Source organism: Babylonia areolata, chromosome 5 (genome assembly GCF_041734735.1).
Source record: "Babylonia areolata isolate BAREFJ2019XMU chromosome 5, ASM4173473v1, whole genome shotgun sequence".
In the NCBI taxonomy this organism is placed as follows: domain Eukaryota; kingdom Metazoa; phylum Mollusca; class Gastropoda; order Neogastropoda; family Buccinidae; genus Babylonia; species Babylonia areolata.
In genome coordinates, this window is record NC_134880.1 from 34567202 (window position 1) to 34582144 (window position 14943).

The 14943-nt window shown below is 41.8% G+C and overlaps 1 protein-coding gene across 2 annotated transcripts in view; it reads right to left on the reverse strand.

The window, feature by feature from the left end:
* Positions 1-14943, reverse strand: part of LOC143282038 (phospholipid-transporting ATPase ID-like) — a 102192-nt gene that overhangs the window by 17419 nt on the left and 69830 nt on the right. For both annotated transcript variants that reach the window (XM_076587463.1, XM_076587464.1), the window contains exons 16-22: positions 13658-13759; positions 7857-7976; positions 7354-7451; positions 6242-6420; positions 5284-5585; positions 2691-2874; positions 2139-2362 (exon numbers count right to left, since the gene is read on the reverse strand). In XM_076587463.1, the coding sequence (XP_076443578.1) occupies positions 2139-2362; positions 2691-2874; positions 5284-5585; positions 6242-6420; positions 7354-7451; positions 7857-7976; positions 13658-13759 (1209 nt within the window). The remainder of the gene's footprint in view (positions 1-2138; positions 2363-2690; positions 2875-5283; positions 5586-6241; positions 6421-7353; positions 7452-7856; positions 7977-13657; positions 13760-14943) is intronic.

A 14943-nucleotide genomic window follows, 5' to 3' on the forward strand; every position in this document is an offset into this window, starting at 1 on the left:
CCAGAGGCATGGATACTGGTTGGACACCATCATACAGCAAGGATCTCACTGCCACTGCCGATCTGCTACCATAGACCCCTCCCTTCTATCTTAACCCCTAGGCTGCCTGCATGACGAGATAACTCGTCATGGAAAGCATGTATGCTTCGCTGTCTGCATGACGAGATAACTCGTCATCGAAATATTCTGACTTTTCCCTGGTTTGCATTCACTTCCTTGGCAAAAATAGTGGTAGCTTTAGCCTGGGGAATCTCTCTAGATTCTATTCATAGCTAGAAACCCCATCTACGTCATGAAGCAGTCCTTTATTTGAACGTTTTGGTTGGGTCACTGTCCAAGTGTTTGCCTGACTTCTCTCCTCGCTCGCTCAACAAAATGTCAGACTGACGCCGTGCTCAAGACATGCGATCGTGACGAACTAAATCAACCATGATTTCTTTCTTTAGCTGATGCTCAGAAAGAATTGAAGCGTAAATTCGAAGGAGAAGATAGAGATGAACATTTATAGGACGATCTGATAGAAAATAAAAGGAGTAATCAAGAGAGTGGCCAAGATGCGACTGTCAGTGAGTGATGCCGGCTGTACAGATGTTAGCAGACGACAGATGACTGAATTAGCAGCAGAGCGATATTCTTGGCACGCAGCCAACGCGGTCTGATGAGAACTGAATCAAGTGACCGCGTGAGAGGGGTGAGGAGGAGGGGGGGTGGAGACTGAGTGGGTGTGGCCTCACATCCATGTTATCACTTGGAGAAGTCACAATGTATTGTGTATCTATCTCTTAAAAAAAATATATATATATATATTGTGGTTGTTCTAGTATGATTTTGTGTTTGCAGATATCTATTTGTCCAGAAAATGATGTTTTTGTGCAAATTACCTGACTAATGTTTGTAATGAACAAGTCGAAAATGTGACAAAAAACAAAACACTGATTTCAAAACAACAGCATGTCACTAAAAATATATAAAATGGGAAAACAGCATGTGTTTTGTATTCTTTATTCATTTACCTTTCAGAAAATATATACTTTTATGGGTCTTTCTCCAATAACAAAGAGCACAGAATTTTTGGAAAATTTATACCCGTTTTTTTGTGAAAAAACCCTGGCAAATAGATTTCACTTAAATCTTATTTTCCTGGCAGTGAAAGGGTTAATAACAAAATTTATTAACTCCCTGACTGCTACTGATGAGTATGCTTGTTGGTGAAGGTGTCACCTTACAAAGACAAGACACAGCTTTTTAAGAAACTGAAAACTGAAACTGATGCACTCATTCCATAGGTTTAGACCAGGTCTTAGTGCTAAATAAACTCAGTGCTTCTAAGACTGCTCAAGCAAAATAGCTCTGACGTACCTTTATATGTATCTGAAAAACCTCTACACTTGTCTGAACAAGCCCTGTACTGAGGAGTAGCCCCTCACCCCACCTCTAGCCCTGCCTTCTCCTCTCCAGAAGCCTAAAGCATCCAGTACAAACCCTCACCCTCCCCAACTCTAGCCCCACACCCTGCCACCCTCAAATCCAGAGCCCCCTCCGCGCAGCCCTCTCTTTCCACAAGTCTGAAGTCCACCTCTCCACCACCACCAATCAGTCTCCCCCCTTGACCTCTACAAGCCTGACCCCTGCAACCTCAACCCCTGGCCCCCTCCACACATCCCCTTCTCTCATCCCTCTGTCCACAGGAAATGAGTCTGTTCAGTCTCTCAAAAAAACCCACACCTCTTCTGTTCTGTCAATAATCTTATTGACTGACTGCACTTCTGCAGATATGATTGTGTGTGCAGGTGGGTGTATTTGCATGTCATTGTGTGCACACGCTTATTCGTGTATGGTGTAACCTGATGCATGTTTGTTGTGTGTGTGTGTGTGTGTGTGTACAACTTTTTATTGTAAATGCCACAAGCTCTCTGTCCTGAAGGTGTGTTGTGTTGTGTTTGTTGTGTTAATCTTTGTCATAACAGATTTCTCTGAGTGGAATTCCGGCTGCTCTCCCAAAGACGAGTGTGTCATCACTGCAGTGCAGCACCACCCTCTCTCTCTCTCTCCGTGCATATGTGTGTGCATGCACATGTGTGTTAATCATCATCATCATCATTGTTACACTAACACTGACATGGGGAAAAAAGACCGACCTGGGCAGAGAAGCCACAGAAGAAGGCGAACCAGAAGTGGCAGAGGGTGAAGGCGAAGTTCTTGTAGAAGAAGTACTTGAGGAACTTGCACATGCGCAGGTAGGACCAACGGCCGTGCACCAGCAGCAGTCGCTCTACATAGCGGAACTGGGAGATGGAGTAGTCTGAGGCCAGCACCGCCTGCATGCCCTCCTGGCCAGAGATCCCAATGCCGATGTGGGCCACTAAAACACACACAGCCACACCACCACCCAAAAAAATAATGGTAACATTCCATCTTTATAGAGAGCTACAAAAACAAGCAGAAGCAAGCTTTAAGGGCTTTAGAAATCCAGTTTATAAATGAATTGAGTAATCCCACAAGATAAAGAAGAAATATACAAAAGGGTCATAAAAGCACAATGTGTGTGTGTGTGTGTGTGTGTGTGTGCGCACGTGCGCGCGTCCGTGTGAATGTGCTTGTGTATGTGTGTGCGCGTGTGTATGTGTGCGTGTGTGTGGAAATCAAAGGTTAATCAAGAGTATTAGGAAAAAAAATGCCCCCACACTGACTTTTGATCATGCTGACATCATTGGCACCATCCCCAATGGCAAGGGTGATGGTCTTCTTGTGGCGCTTGACCAGCTCCACCACCATGGCTTTCTGCAGAGGCGTCACACGACAGCAGATCACTGCCTTGCAAGTGCACGCTAGCTCCAGGAACAACCCTTCCACCTCTGGCTTCAAGGCAAACACCTGGAATATACAACATTACAACACAACATAATAAAGATGTTAATAATAATACCAATGGATACTTATCATGCGCTCTGTCTCTGCAGCACGGGGGTCCTTATCACACGTCTGTTTGCTATTCCTTCATGATAACTTTGCTCTCTGTACTGAGCTTTGCCATTATCAGTGCTGATCCAGGGATGGTGAAACAAAATCACTTACATTTTCCACTGTCTCAAGTAACTTAACTTTTCGTCTTACCTGCTTGGATGGCCATGCTTCGAAACAGGGACAAAAGTCATATAAATAAGAGAAAAAAAGGATTACAAAAATTAACAACACAAGGCACTATCACCATCGTTATCACTTTATTAATCCATCATTAGGGTTTTTATTTTTTGTGCCTGCTCAAATATACAATCAAGAATCAGACACTAATGGTATGGGAAGAACATACAGGTCTGATTTTTTATTTTTTTTTATTTTTTTTTATAAAAATAAAACATGAACAGTATAAAAATTTCTGGGGGAAAATATCATTTCTAAACATGCTTCCTATCTGTCTTTTATAACGCACTCTGGATGTATCTCATCTTGTAGAATGTCAGCCAGTTTGTCTGTCAACTGTTGTTTAGTGTGTATCCAGAGGGTCTCTGAGTCTTCCCAAGAACCCCTCCCACATTCTTTGTAACCTCATTTATACAACTTCTGTCTTGTCTATAAATATGGCCCCCAAGCAGGTAGCACCAAAAGTTAAGACATTTGAGACAGTGGAAGAATAAAAAAATCTAAAGAGATTTTGTTTCACCACCTATACTTCAGCACTGATAGTGGCCAAGCTCAGAGCAGAAAGCAAAAGATAAGCAAGCTTTACACTATAAGACTTTAATATGCAGATATTGTGTGTCCTGCATTCAAACTCGATTTAGTTATTATTTTATTCATTCATTTATTTATTAACCTTTTCACCTGTTCTGTGTTTTGAGGTTTTGTTTTACATGTTTCTTTCTGCATGTATTCATCATCCATTTTCGTATTCTTTTTGATTAATCTTTATGCCTCATTCTGATTTGTCACAAGTGAGGATATCCACCACAGCCATAGATTGTGTATGGATCCAGCCACTTTCACTCCAATCTGTATGGATCCATCAATCTAAATGCTTCTTTAACCACTTACACTCCTTTCCCTAATCCAGTGAATAAAAAGAATGGAAGGAGAAAGGACACACACACAAACTAAAGAAGGCTATGTGCCACAGCTATTTTTGATTAATTTTACCTGATGCGGCAGTGTAGTATTTTGCACAAGACAGAAATCAGACCCATCGGCCATGCAAGAGTCTGCATCAGTGGGTCATGGCATAGAATGTATAAATAAATTATATTTGTGCTGACAAGAAAACATTCTGCTCTGTAATAAATGGTTCATACATATCTTATCTGCTTGCATCACACACACACACACACACACACACAATTCAAACAAGTTTACAGACCCAATGAAGCAGCATCAAACCAAAATTTCTGCACCTACCCACCACCTCGGCCACTTTGATCTCCAGATGTCCACCTTTCCCCTTCACATCTCTCACTCTCATCAAGCTGAGGCTATTGATGACCAGGAGTGAACACAACAAACTTGTCCTTGCTCCAATATGGCTAACTAGAAAATAGATGTTGATACATATGATATTCCATACATTCTTTGGAAATCAATTTTTTTCCCATTGTGTTGCTTGATTGATGCATGTTTATCAAACAAATTTTCTTTAAATCTATGCTGATGCTCTGTCCACCATGACCTTGAAAAAAAGATCATTAAAAAAAACAGAAAGAAAAAGATATTATGTCTGGTAGTGTAAGCTTGAAGTCGAAGACAAACATCATGTTTTGTTTTTTATACAGCTTATGAAGCTTAACATAACAAGTTCGTTCCAGTTGAGTCCGAGACTCATACTCTGCCTGAAATAATGGGAGCTGATGATGGTGAGACCGTGCCAAAGCTTTCTCTACAAAGTTTTAAAATTGTTACACAGAGCATACATGCTGAAGTTTGTTTCGAATTTGTATGCCATTTTGACGCTCACATTGCTAGTTTGTATTGTGTCCTCTGTAACACTGAAATGGACCAGTGGGTGATGGTATAGTATATATAAATGAATTGTATTTGTGCTGACAAGAAAACAATGTTGCCCTGTAATAAGTGGTTCATACAAATCTTCTCTGCTATCACACACACACAATGAACCTTATGTGTTTCTTCACTGAAAACAACACTCCCCCCTCTCCCCGAACCCCTCTCCTAAAAGCAAAAACAAAACTTGTCCTTGCTCCCTCACCTTTCAGCTGTCCCTCCCTCCCTTCCTTCCCCCTGACACACCCTCCCTCCATCCCCCCCCACCCCCCACAACCCCTACCCAAATCTCACCAAGCTTTGGCCGCTGATGACAAGGGCGAACTCCCCAAACTCATCCTCATTGACTTCAAACTGGTGTCCGCTGTCAACGCTGGCAGTGTTAGTGTTGGCGTTTCCATTGAAGGTGGTGGTGGTTTGGCCGTTGACAACAACGTGGTCAGCCTTGTTGCGCCGCAAGGTGGCGTTGCTCACCTCGGTCAGGGCATTCCGGAGCTGCTCGGAAACCTCCTCCATGGTCTCTGCATCCACCACAAACGGCTCCTCCATCTCATCTGTCAGCAGGCGACAGGAGTAGCCGATGTTGATGGCCGTCTCTGTTGTACACACACACACACACACAGCAACCAACAGCACTAAAATACACCACACCACAACTGAGTCAGGAAGGACGGAAAAGGGAGTCAGAACTGAGTTTGCTCCCTTGTTGAACTGCCTGCTGCGCTATCAGAACAGCCACACTGTCAGAACATCACCTATCACAAACTGCCCCCTAAAAGTACAGTTCCCCTATCACAATCCCTCTAACAAAATTACCCCCCACCCAACCCCCAACAGTACTGCTCCCCTATCAGAACTGTCCCCCTCCCCCTATTAAAGCTTGCCTCTACCAGACCAAACCCCCTTGTTGTACTGCCCCCTGATCAGAACTTACTCCCCAAGGAGAAATGCCCCCTAACAGAACTGCCCCCCCCCAAACCCCCCACCCCACCCCCTTAGCAGAACCCAGTGAGGACCCAAATCTAGATGTTGACCAGAACTCGCCCCCAAATCAAAAATGGACCCACCACTATCAGACCTGGCCCCCTTGTTCAACTGACCCCCAATAAGATCTAACCCCCTATCGGAACTAACCCCCTATCACTGGGTTTATGTGAAAAGTGAGGCATCTGGTCGTTTTTAACACCAGATGTTAGCATATAATGATGGCTTTGCAGGCTTTGACGCCTCCTAGAAACAAAGTGAAACTAACCCTGTTTGTCCCCGGTGAGGACCCAAATCTTGATGTTAGCCAGGGCCAGGTTGGCGATGGTCTCTGGGACGCCATCCTGTAGTTTGTCCTCAATGGCGGAGGCCCCCAGCAGTTCCAATTCCGTCTCAATCTCCTCATACACCGCGTCCAGCTTTTCATCACGGTCCTCCATTGCTGTGCTGTCCCACCACGCACACACACACACACACACCATCGCAGGATTAAGCATCGTCATTTTTTCTTCTTTCTTTCATTTTAAAAAATATATATATATTTTTGCTGCCCATCACCTGCACCATTTCTTTAGCATTACTCCCACACCAGCTCATTGAGTCTCTCATACACAGCCACATTCCTAGCATCGTTAGTCCACAAGGAACCATCAATGTTATATCACAAGCCACACACCAGAGGAAACCTTGCACTGCTGCTGAGTCACTTCAGTGGTATTCAGTAGTGCCTGTTCTGATACACTATAGTCACCACCTACTAAGCCTACAACTGATGACTACAATCACTGAGTTGCTGAGCCAGACTGAATGAGCATCTCCTCCAGAATGGAGACCACCACCATGTACCTCCACAGTCCCCTATAAATCTGTCAACACCAAACACTTTGACAGGACTCATCCCCAGCATGGAAGTGGTGGAGGATCAAAACTGAGGTCACCATGAAAGCATGGCACGAAAGACAGAATTTGGGACATTTCATACTGAATGAGGATGATGATGATGACAACGCTGCTAAGGGTGTCCATTTTAGGCTTGAGGCTATGTGACAAGACTGCTCTATGCTTCTTTTCATAATGACCTCCTAGCATTAACCAGGCACAAGAGATCAATGCTTGCAGTGCTGATCAGGAAGTCTGAGCAACACCAAAAACCACCCAAAGATGCATCTGTGAAGTGGATAATACTAGTCTCTGGAGTCCCAGTCTTCCCAGTTAAGCCCACAGCATTCTCAAAGCTGGGCACAAGTTGACTGCTCTTTCATTTTTCCAAGACTTTTCCAGACTTCTGTAACTCTTTGCGAACCCTTCACAGCAAAGACAGCCGACTGATAACATGGACTGTCTGTGTGTGCACTGAAATGAAACAGGGGCTGGGCTCACCTGGCTTCATGGTGTCGGACTTTCCATCTGTCGTAGAAATCATGGCTGATGTCTTTGACCGCTAGACATAGTGTGCGGAGACCCGCCTGTGCAAAGTCCTGTCCAACACAAACACACAAACTCCATTCCACTTTTGTAGGGTGACTACTGCCCAAAGTCTTTGGCATCAAAACACACCATGTCACAATCTCAATCTCTGGTTGAATGTTTGGATAAGTATTAGCAAAAGAGCAGACACATGTACACGCACATGTATGCACACATGCATGCACACAGAGACACTCACATACGTACATACATACACACACATATATATACACACACAGACACATACAAATCATGTGTACACACACAAAGACATATACACACACATACACACACATGAGCATACACATTCACACACTCACATCCACATATACACATCCATACAAATCCACACACACACACTGAAACACACACACACACACACACACACACACACACACACACAAGACACTACTCACATTCAGGTGATGGGTGGTCAACTCCTTGAGCTCTTCACACTGCGGACTGAGGCGCTCAAAGATGACATTGTCAGCTCCTTTACAGAACAACTTGATCCTGTTGTCTTTCTGAACAAGTACCTACAAAACAAATGGTCTTCTTTCTCAACAATTTAATATTGTCCAAGTTCCAAACAATTACCTACAACATACACTGTCTTCTTTATAAAACTGACAGAAGCTGTCCTTCAAAATAATTCATCTACCATACTTCACTGACTACAAGGCATTTTTCATTACAAGGCACACCCTCCAATCCCTCCAATTAAAAAAGAATTGTTCTCACCTTAACAATTTCAAGGTGCAACATAGCATAAGGGACACATGAAAATTAGAAACTAAAGTGAAAAAGATCAAAATTGAAATTACACTGATGGATCAATCTTTGTCATGACCACAGCCATGTCTGAATCTTCAGCCAAAGTCAATGTCGAGGCCCTGACGTCATCAGCAGAACTCTCTACACATGTTGCGTCATCTAATGATCTGTGGATCTCCACCTTCTTGAATCTGTGATCATTGTTACAGAAACCTGCCATTTTTTTTTATGTTCTACAAACATCAACTGTTTCCCTGTGCATGTTTGGTTTTATTTAAAGCTGTGGTTGACAGAAATGTCCTTTGCTATCTTCCAAACAAACATCATGCTTATGGGTTCGGAAGTTGACCTCAATTTGATTCTGATTCATAACAGTGATTCAACAGATTTTAACCATACATTAGAAACACAGCATTAGCTGAGGAAAACAGTATCACTTTATTATCCATAAAATATAGTATATCATACATGTTCTTCTTTACATTAAAGTGTGATCTTGTTGACTTTCCAAATAATTCATCTACAGCAAACATGTTCTTACACAACAATCTGACAAACAATTACCTCAAACATACATGTTCTTTATACAATAACTTACCCTGTCTTTTCAAATAATTTGTCAACAAGGGTGGAGAAGGAGGAGGATATTGTTTTATGTCCCATTACTCATACTGGTGATTGTAGACATTTTGTTACAAGGGAAGACCAAAAAAGTTCTCAGCCTAACCTGGAAGCAATGGCACTAACTGTAAAACATGAGCACAATTATAAACTTGAATCTCTTAAAGTTATACACAAAGTTACAAGTAGCTATCTATATCCCTTTGCAGGTGAAAGTCTTTCAAAGTTGCCAAGGACAGCAATAAAGCAGACACGGGCAAAAAAAAAAGCTCCTGCGGTAATCAAGTACAGTAAAGTTCAGTCTATTGAGCGCACTGGTATATAAGCTGCACCCACCATTTTTTTTTTTTTAAATTGAACTTCATACACACATAAGCCGCTTATAAGCTGCACTTATTGCCGGTACCAGAACACATACCGATAATATGGAAAAGCTGCCAATACTGTAGGTTATGAAATAAACATAAGCGGAAACAACACAAAGAAAAGCGAAAATACTGCTTGTGCCACAAATAAAATAAAATAAAATAAACACAATGAAAATATGATCCATAATTCAGGGATAGTCACACTTATTCAATGTCATCCAGCTCACTGAATCCACTGAAATCTTCATCTTCAGTGTCCGAGTTGAAGAAAACCAGCACAGCTTCCTCCACCATCTTGTCACTGGCTTCAGCCTCGCTTTCACTTAATGAACATGAATGCAAGGTGGAGGTCACTGCTGGTTCGTCACTTGCACTATCGTTTGCTGCAGCACACAGTCCAGTCTTACAAAATCCATTGATAATGGTGGACTGCTTTACTCTTCCCCATTAAGGCTTTAATGTGTGAGGATTTGATTTTTAAAACATGAACAGTTAGCACACTAACCTGAAGCTCATCCAAAAATTCATGAACAGAAATCATGATTTTGGTGAGTTGAAGGGCAGCTAAGAATAGATGAGAGTGTGACACTCCCCGGATCGTTAAAATCCTCAGATAAGCTGCATCACTGCATAAGCCGCAGAGGTTGAAGCTGGGAGAAAAAGTCGCGGCTTATAGACCGAACTTTATGGTATTTGCAGAAAAAGACCATCCATGAAGACATGGTAAACAGACTTGGTGACAACTCCCCTTCTTATTCAACAAAAAGTGGGCTGCTGACTTCAAGTGGGGCAGGGAGAGCAGTGGTCAAGTTGATCCATGGTCCAGTTGCCTCAAATCCTCAACCATTGATGATCAAGTAGAAGCCATTCATCGCATGGTCTTGGATGACAGGTGTTTGTCTATTGCACAACTAGCCAAACCTATGGGCATCAGCTATGGTTCAGTGCAGACAGTTCTGACCAACATATTTGGGATAAGAAAACTGCCTGCAAGATGAGTGCCCAGAATGCTGATGCCTGATCAGAAGCTGGTCAGACTTGAAACTTCAAGGGATCTTCTGGCCGACCCAATTAATTTCTTTCAAAAAATTTTCACCAAAGGTGAAACGTGGGTCTGATTAAAAAAAAAAAGCAAAGCAAGCAATGAAAGCACCTTGGTTCTCTCCCCACCTCCCCTCACGAGAAATCAACATAGGTGGCATCTGTTCGAAAGGGCATGGCTTCTGTTTTCTGGGACTGTGACAATCATAATGATTGACTACCTGCAAAAGGATCACACCATCACAGAAGACTGCTTTGCCACAGAGCTGTGCCAATTTAAAGAAGCCATCAAAGAAAAATGCACAGGAAAGCTCCTTGCAGGGGTCCTTTTGCTGCAGGACAATGCACCAGTTCACACACTGCACAAGCGGAAGTGGCTGAGGCTGCCAACTGTGGGTTCCAACTTTCACCAACTTCTTCCTGTTCCCCAAACCGAAATCCCATCTTCACTGGTGCCATTTTGGGGGTGATGATGCAGTGGAGGCATTTTTGTAGGCAAAAGATGCAACTTTCTTCTATGCAGGGATAGCATTGCTTGAACACCGCTGGACAAAGTGAACTGCAGTCAGAGAAGACTATACTGAAAAGTAGGAAAGAGTCCAGTTTCTCCAGCCAAGCTTTCTTGGTGAGGCCAAGAATTTTTTTTTTATTTTTTTTTTTTAAACTACCCTCGTAAAGCATTCGTTTTCAAAAAGGTGAGTTTGGGGGAACATTGCAAACAAACGTGTCCTTTACAAATAAGCCTGATCAGCCTGGGGTCAGTCACCGACAACAAACCTGTTCTCCTTCACATGATAAACAAATCTGGTTGCCTTTGTGAACAATCACCTCAATAATATCCGACTTCTGCAGTGTTCTGTCTTGACAGGTTAAACCCCTCATACTACAATAAAAATTCCTTGTTCTTTTCTAATAATTACATTGCTTGTCCAAACAACACAAATTATATCACTAAGCTGAAGTGCATGCATGCGCATAGAACTGATAACTCACTTGTGGGTCAAACTTAAACACACACACATTAACCTCTTGACTGCGCTGTTGACGTATGGCGTATGTCATGAAATGTCGCTCACCAATGCTGTATTGACGTGCGCCGTACGTCATGTTACAACGTTCTATGTTTCAAGTCCCGCATTACAGAAAATACAGTCTGCTAACCATTAAATTAGCTCCACTGGGCGCTCTTTATCTCCTGAGTTCCATAAGTTAAAATTATTCATTGGATTGTCACATTTATGGCGAAAGTTTTGCAAGTTTGTACAAAGCTCATGTTGTGTTTGCAAAGCCATGGCTGAACGCAGACAAACCCCAACACTTGCACTTGCATTGAAAAAATTCTTTTGGAATGCAAACAGTAGAGATGAAGATTGTGGACTGAATGAGATAGAACTACGTGAAGTTGATGCCAAAGACACTGATTTTGACAGTGGAGGGGGATGGGAGGTGGAGTTGCTTGACGAAACTGAAGACAGACAAGCTCAGCTGATTCAAGATGCAGGTGGGTGTTTACAAGGTTTGTCAGTTTATTATTTGCTTTCTGTTTGTTGTAACAATGACTGCAATATGACTGCATTGTGTGTGTTTTGAATGTGTTCGCTGTGGTAAGTAGCTTCGTCAGTCACTGATCAGTGTGTGTGAGTGAGAGAGAGTCAGTCACGTGGGTTACTGTGTATGACCATCACAACCTAAGGGGGCATGGCTTGCTGGCTGGCTCATTGTTGATGACAGCATGTGTGGCTTGCCTAGAGCTTTGTGTGTGTTCGTTCCCGAGTATGTATTGGTTTGTTGTTGTTGTTGTTATTATTGTTGTTTTGTGTGTGTGAGAGAGAGAGAGCGAGAGAGTGGGGGAAGGGGGGAGGAGATGTTTATGAAACTGAAATCAGAGAATGATATACAGAATTGTATGCCTAAATTACTTTGTAAATGCAACACTTGTAGAAGTGTGTGTGTGTGTGTGTGTGTGTGTGTGTGTGTGTTGTCATTTTGTTTTGTATGAGAAAGAGAGAATGAAGGGGGTGTGGCATACCATGAACCAGTTTCAGTGTCAGTGTGTGATTTGGGGGTTTGGGGTGGGGGGTGCGTTAGGTGTGTATGTATGTTTCTATTTCAGCTTCTGAAAACAATCAGAAATAAAATGGTACCATTTCATGATCTTTTTATATGTAAAACAAAATTTTTAAAACCCAACAAACTTAGTCTTTTATGCAATGTGTTTCAGGTATGCAGCATAGTGATGATCATGATGTTCATCCTGGACCATCTGGAGTTGACAGCTTGCCACAAACCTACAGCTGAAGACCAGCAGCAGCAAGACCAAAGGGCAGTAAACAAACCTCCAGCAATTCTGGATTACAACAAAAACATTGGTGCCATGGACCGTCATGACCAACAGCTGCAGCCCTATGATGCCACAAGGAAAACCCTGAAGTGGTACAAATAGTTGTGTGTGTATTTTCTACAAACTGCCATGCTGAATGCACACATCCTCTACAAAAAAGCAGGCAACAGCAGTACACTCCTGGACTTCAGAAGGATGTAATTAGTGCCATGATTTTTGGTGACCAAGACACTGCTAAAGATGACCACGCTGTTTGTCTTGTGTGGATGACACTTCATCTCACCTACCCCACAGAAGGCCTGGCCACAAAGGAGGTGCATAGTCTGCTGGAAGAAAGGACAAAGAAAGGATGTGAGGTTCTACTGCCCAGACTGCCCCAGCAAACTAGCACTGTGTCTTGAAGACTGTTTCTGCAAGTACCACACACAGCGTTTTTACTGGCGATAGATCCTGGGTGAGTACACCCTTTTCATTCTTCGTGTGGACTGTGTTGGAGTCTTATGCACCTGGACACTGTTGCTCAGCCTTGACAGTGTGTGTAGTTGATCACACCAGTCACAAGAAAGACTGACTGATAACCTGGTTGATATTGTAGCACCTACATGATGGAATGACAGTCCCAATTTTTTTTTTTATTAATGCATTTTATGGAATTTTTCTGTCAGATTGACTCATTATTTGAACATGTGAGTATTAAAAACAAAATCTTGGTTCATTTTCCTTTCATTTGATATATACTTTTATGTACTTATCTTCAGTACTTTTTGAAATATAAGCAAATTAAAATCATTGGCGTGTTTTTCTTGTTTTTCTGAAAATTTTCTCAGCATAGACCATAGCAAAACGTACTAGCAGTGAAGGGGTTAAATATCACAAACTGAAAAGAAGAAAATAAACCACATACACACACACACGAAGTACACTCATACATTTTTTTTTTTTTAATAAAAAATAACAAATGCTCTTAATCAGTGAAACACTCACATATGATGATTAACCCTAATCCATCACCATTCACTGAGGTGTTTAAACTGCTGTGGTACCAACAGGAGAGAGGTCGCCCTGTACTTACCGACATACGTTTGCGCACATTGTTGAAGTCCAAAATGCAGAGCAGTTCATACACTTCTTGTTTTCCATGCACATCAATGGTGATGGTACTGGGAGTTCGAGTCTAGGGTCAGAACAGAAGTCAGTCTTTGTACAACTGTGTGGTATAGCTGGTCATATTGGTCAACTTAGTTATCACAACACATGTGTTATGGGTGGATTCCAGCATCAATACAACTGGGGAAACATAATAAACAACATGTACGAAGGCAAATAAACAAAAGCAATGGCAACAAGAAGTTATTTCTAAAATATGCATGAGAGAGAAAGAGAGAGAGAGAGAAAGACAGACAAAGAGAGAGAGAACACTGAACACTTTAATGTCAATAGCTTTACAGCCCTAATGACATGGGGGTTCATAATACAAATAACAACATGCATCAATAGTAATAATATTGATGAAAACCAAAGCCAAAACGAAATCAATCAATCTGTGCAACAAAGTGCAGTTCGACCATCCATTCAAAGTAATGTCATGTAGTGAGAAATAAAAACAAAAAAACATATATAAATGTATAACATAAATATTTTCCATATGAGAATGACAACACAGATTTCAATTTTCACAATGAGCAACACCTGATACTATTTTATTACTGTTGTTTTTTTCGTCGCATGTTATTCGCTTCGGCAATATATTTTGCAAGTGACTGAAGTGAAGTTTCCTGATTTAGATTAAGCACTCCAAAGATATCTTCATTCTTTGCTAAATTTGTTTTAAATACAACACATTTTTCTCGAATATCGTCATAAGCTTTACAACTAAACAAAAAATGTAATTCATCCTCCCTGAAATGACCGCACATCGGACAAGGGGAGAGTAACGAGGGCTCAGTCTGAAACCACTTTTCATAAGCATTCAACCCAATCGTTCTCGTTCTAAATCTGGCGAGACTTGTTCGGTGCCACTTGTTTGTCACGACTGTGATATATTTTTCTGTTTGAAATATACTTTTAAAAGTATAAAACCATCTATATTTCTCAGTGCTTTCCATTTTACAGTGCCAATTCTGTTTATATGAAGCAATTAGCCTATCTTTGAATTCTGAAACAAATCCTTCTACACATCCAACTCCCTGACACATCCACACAATCCCAAATCCATTTACAGTTAATGTCTTCTTTACAAAATATACCCAGTTTTCCTTCCCTCTCTCATGTTCATTTACTAACATTTCATACGCCTGCTTACATGATCTCGATGTGGGTAGCCTTATTAATTTTAACCAATATTTTATACATTTCACA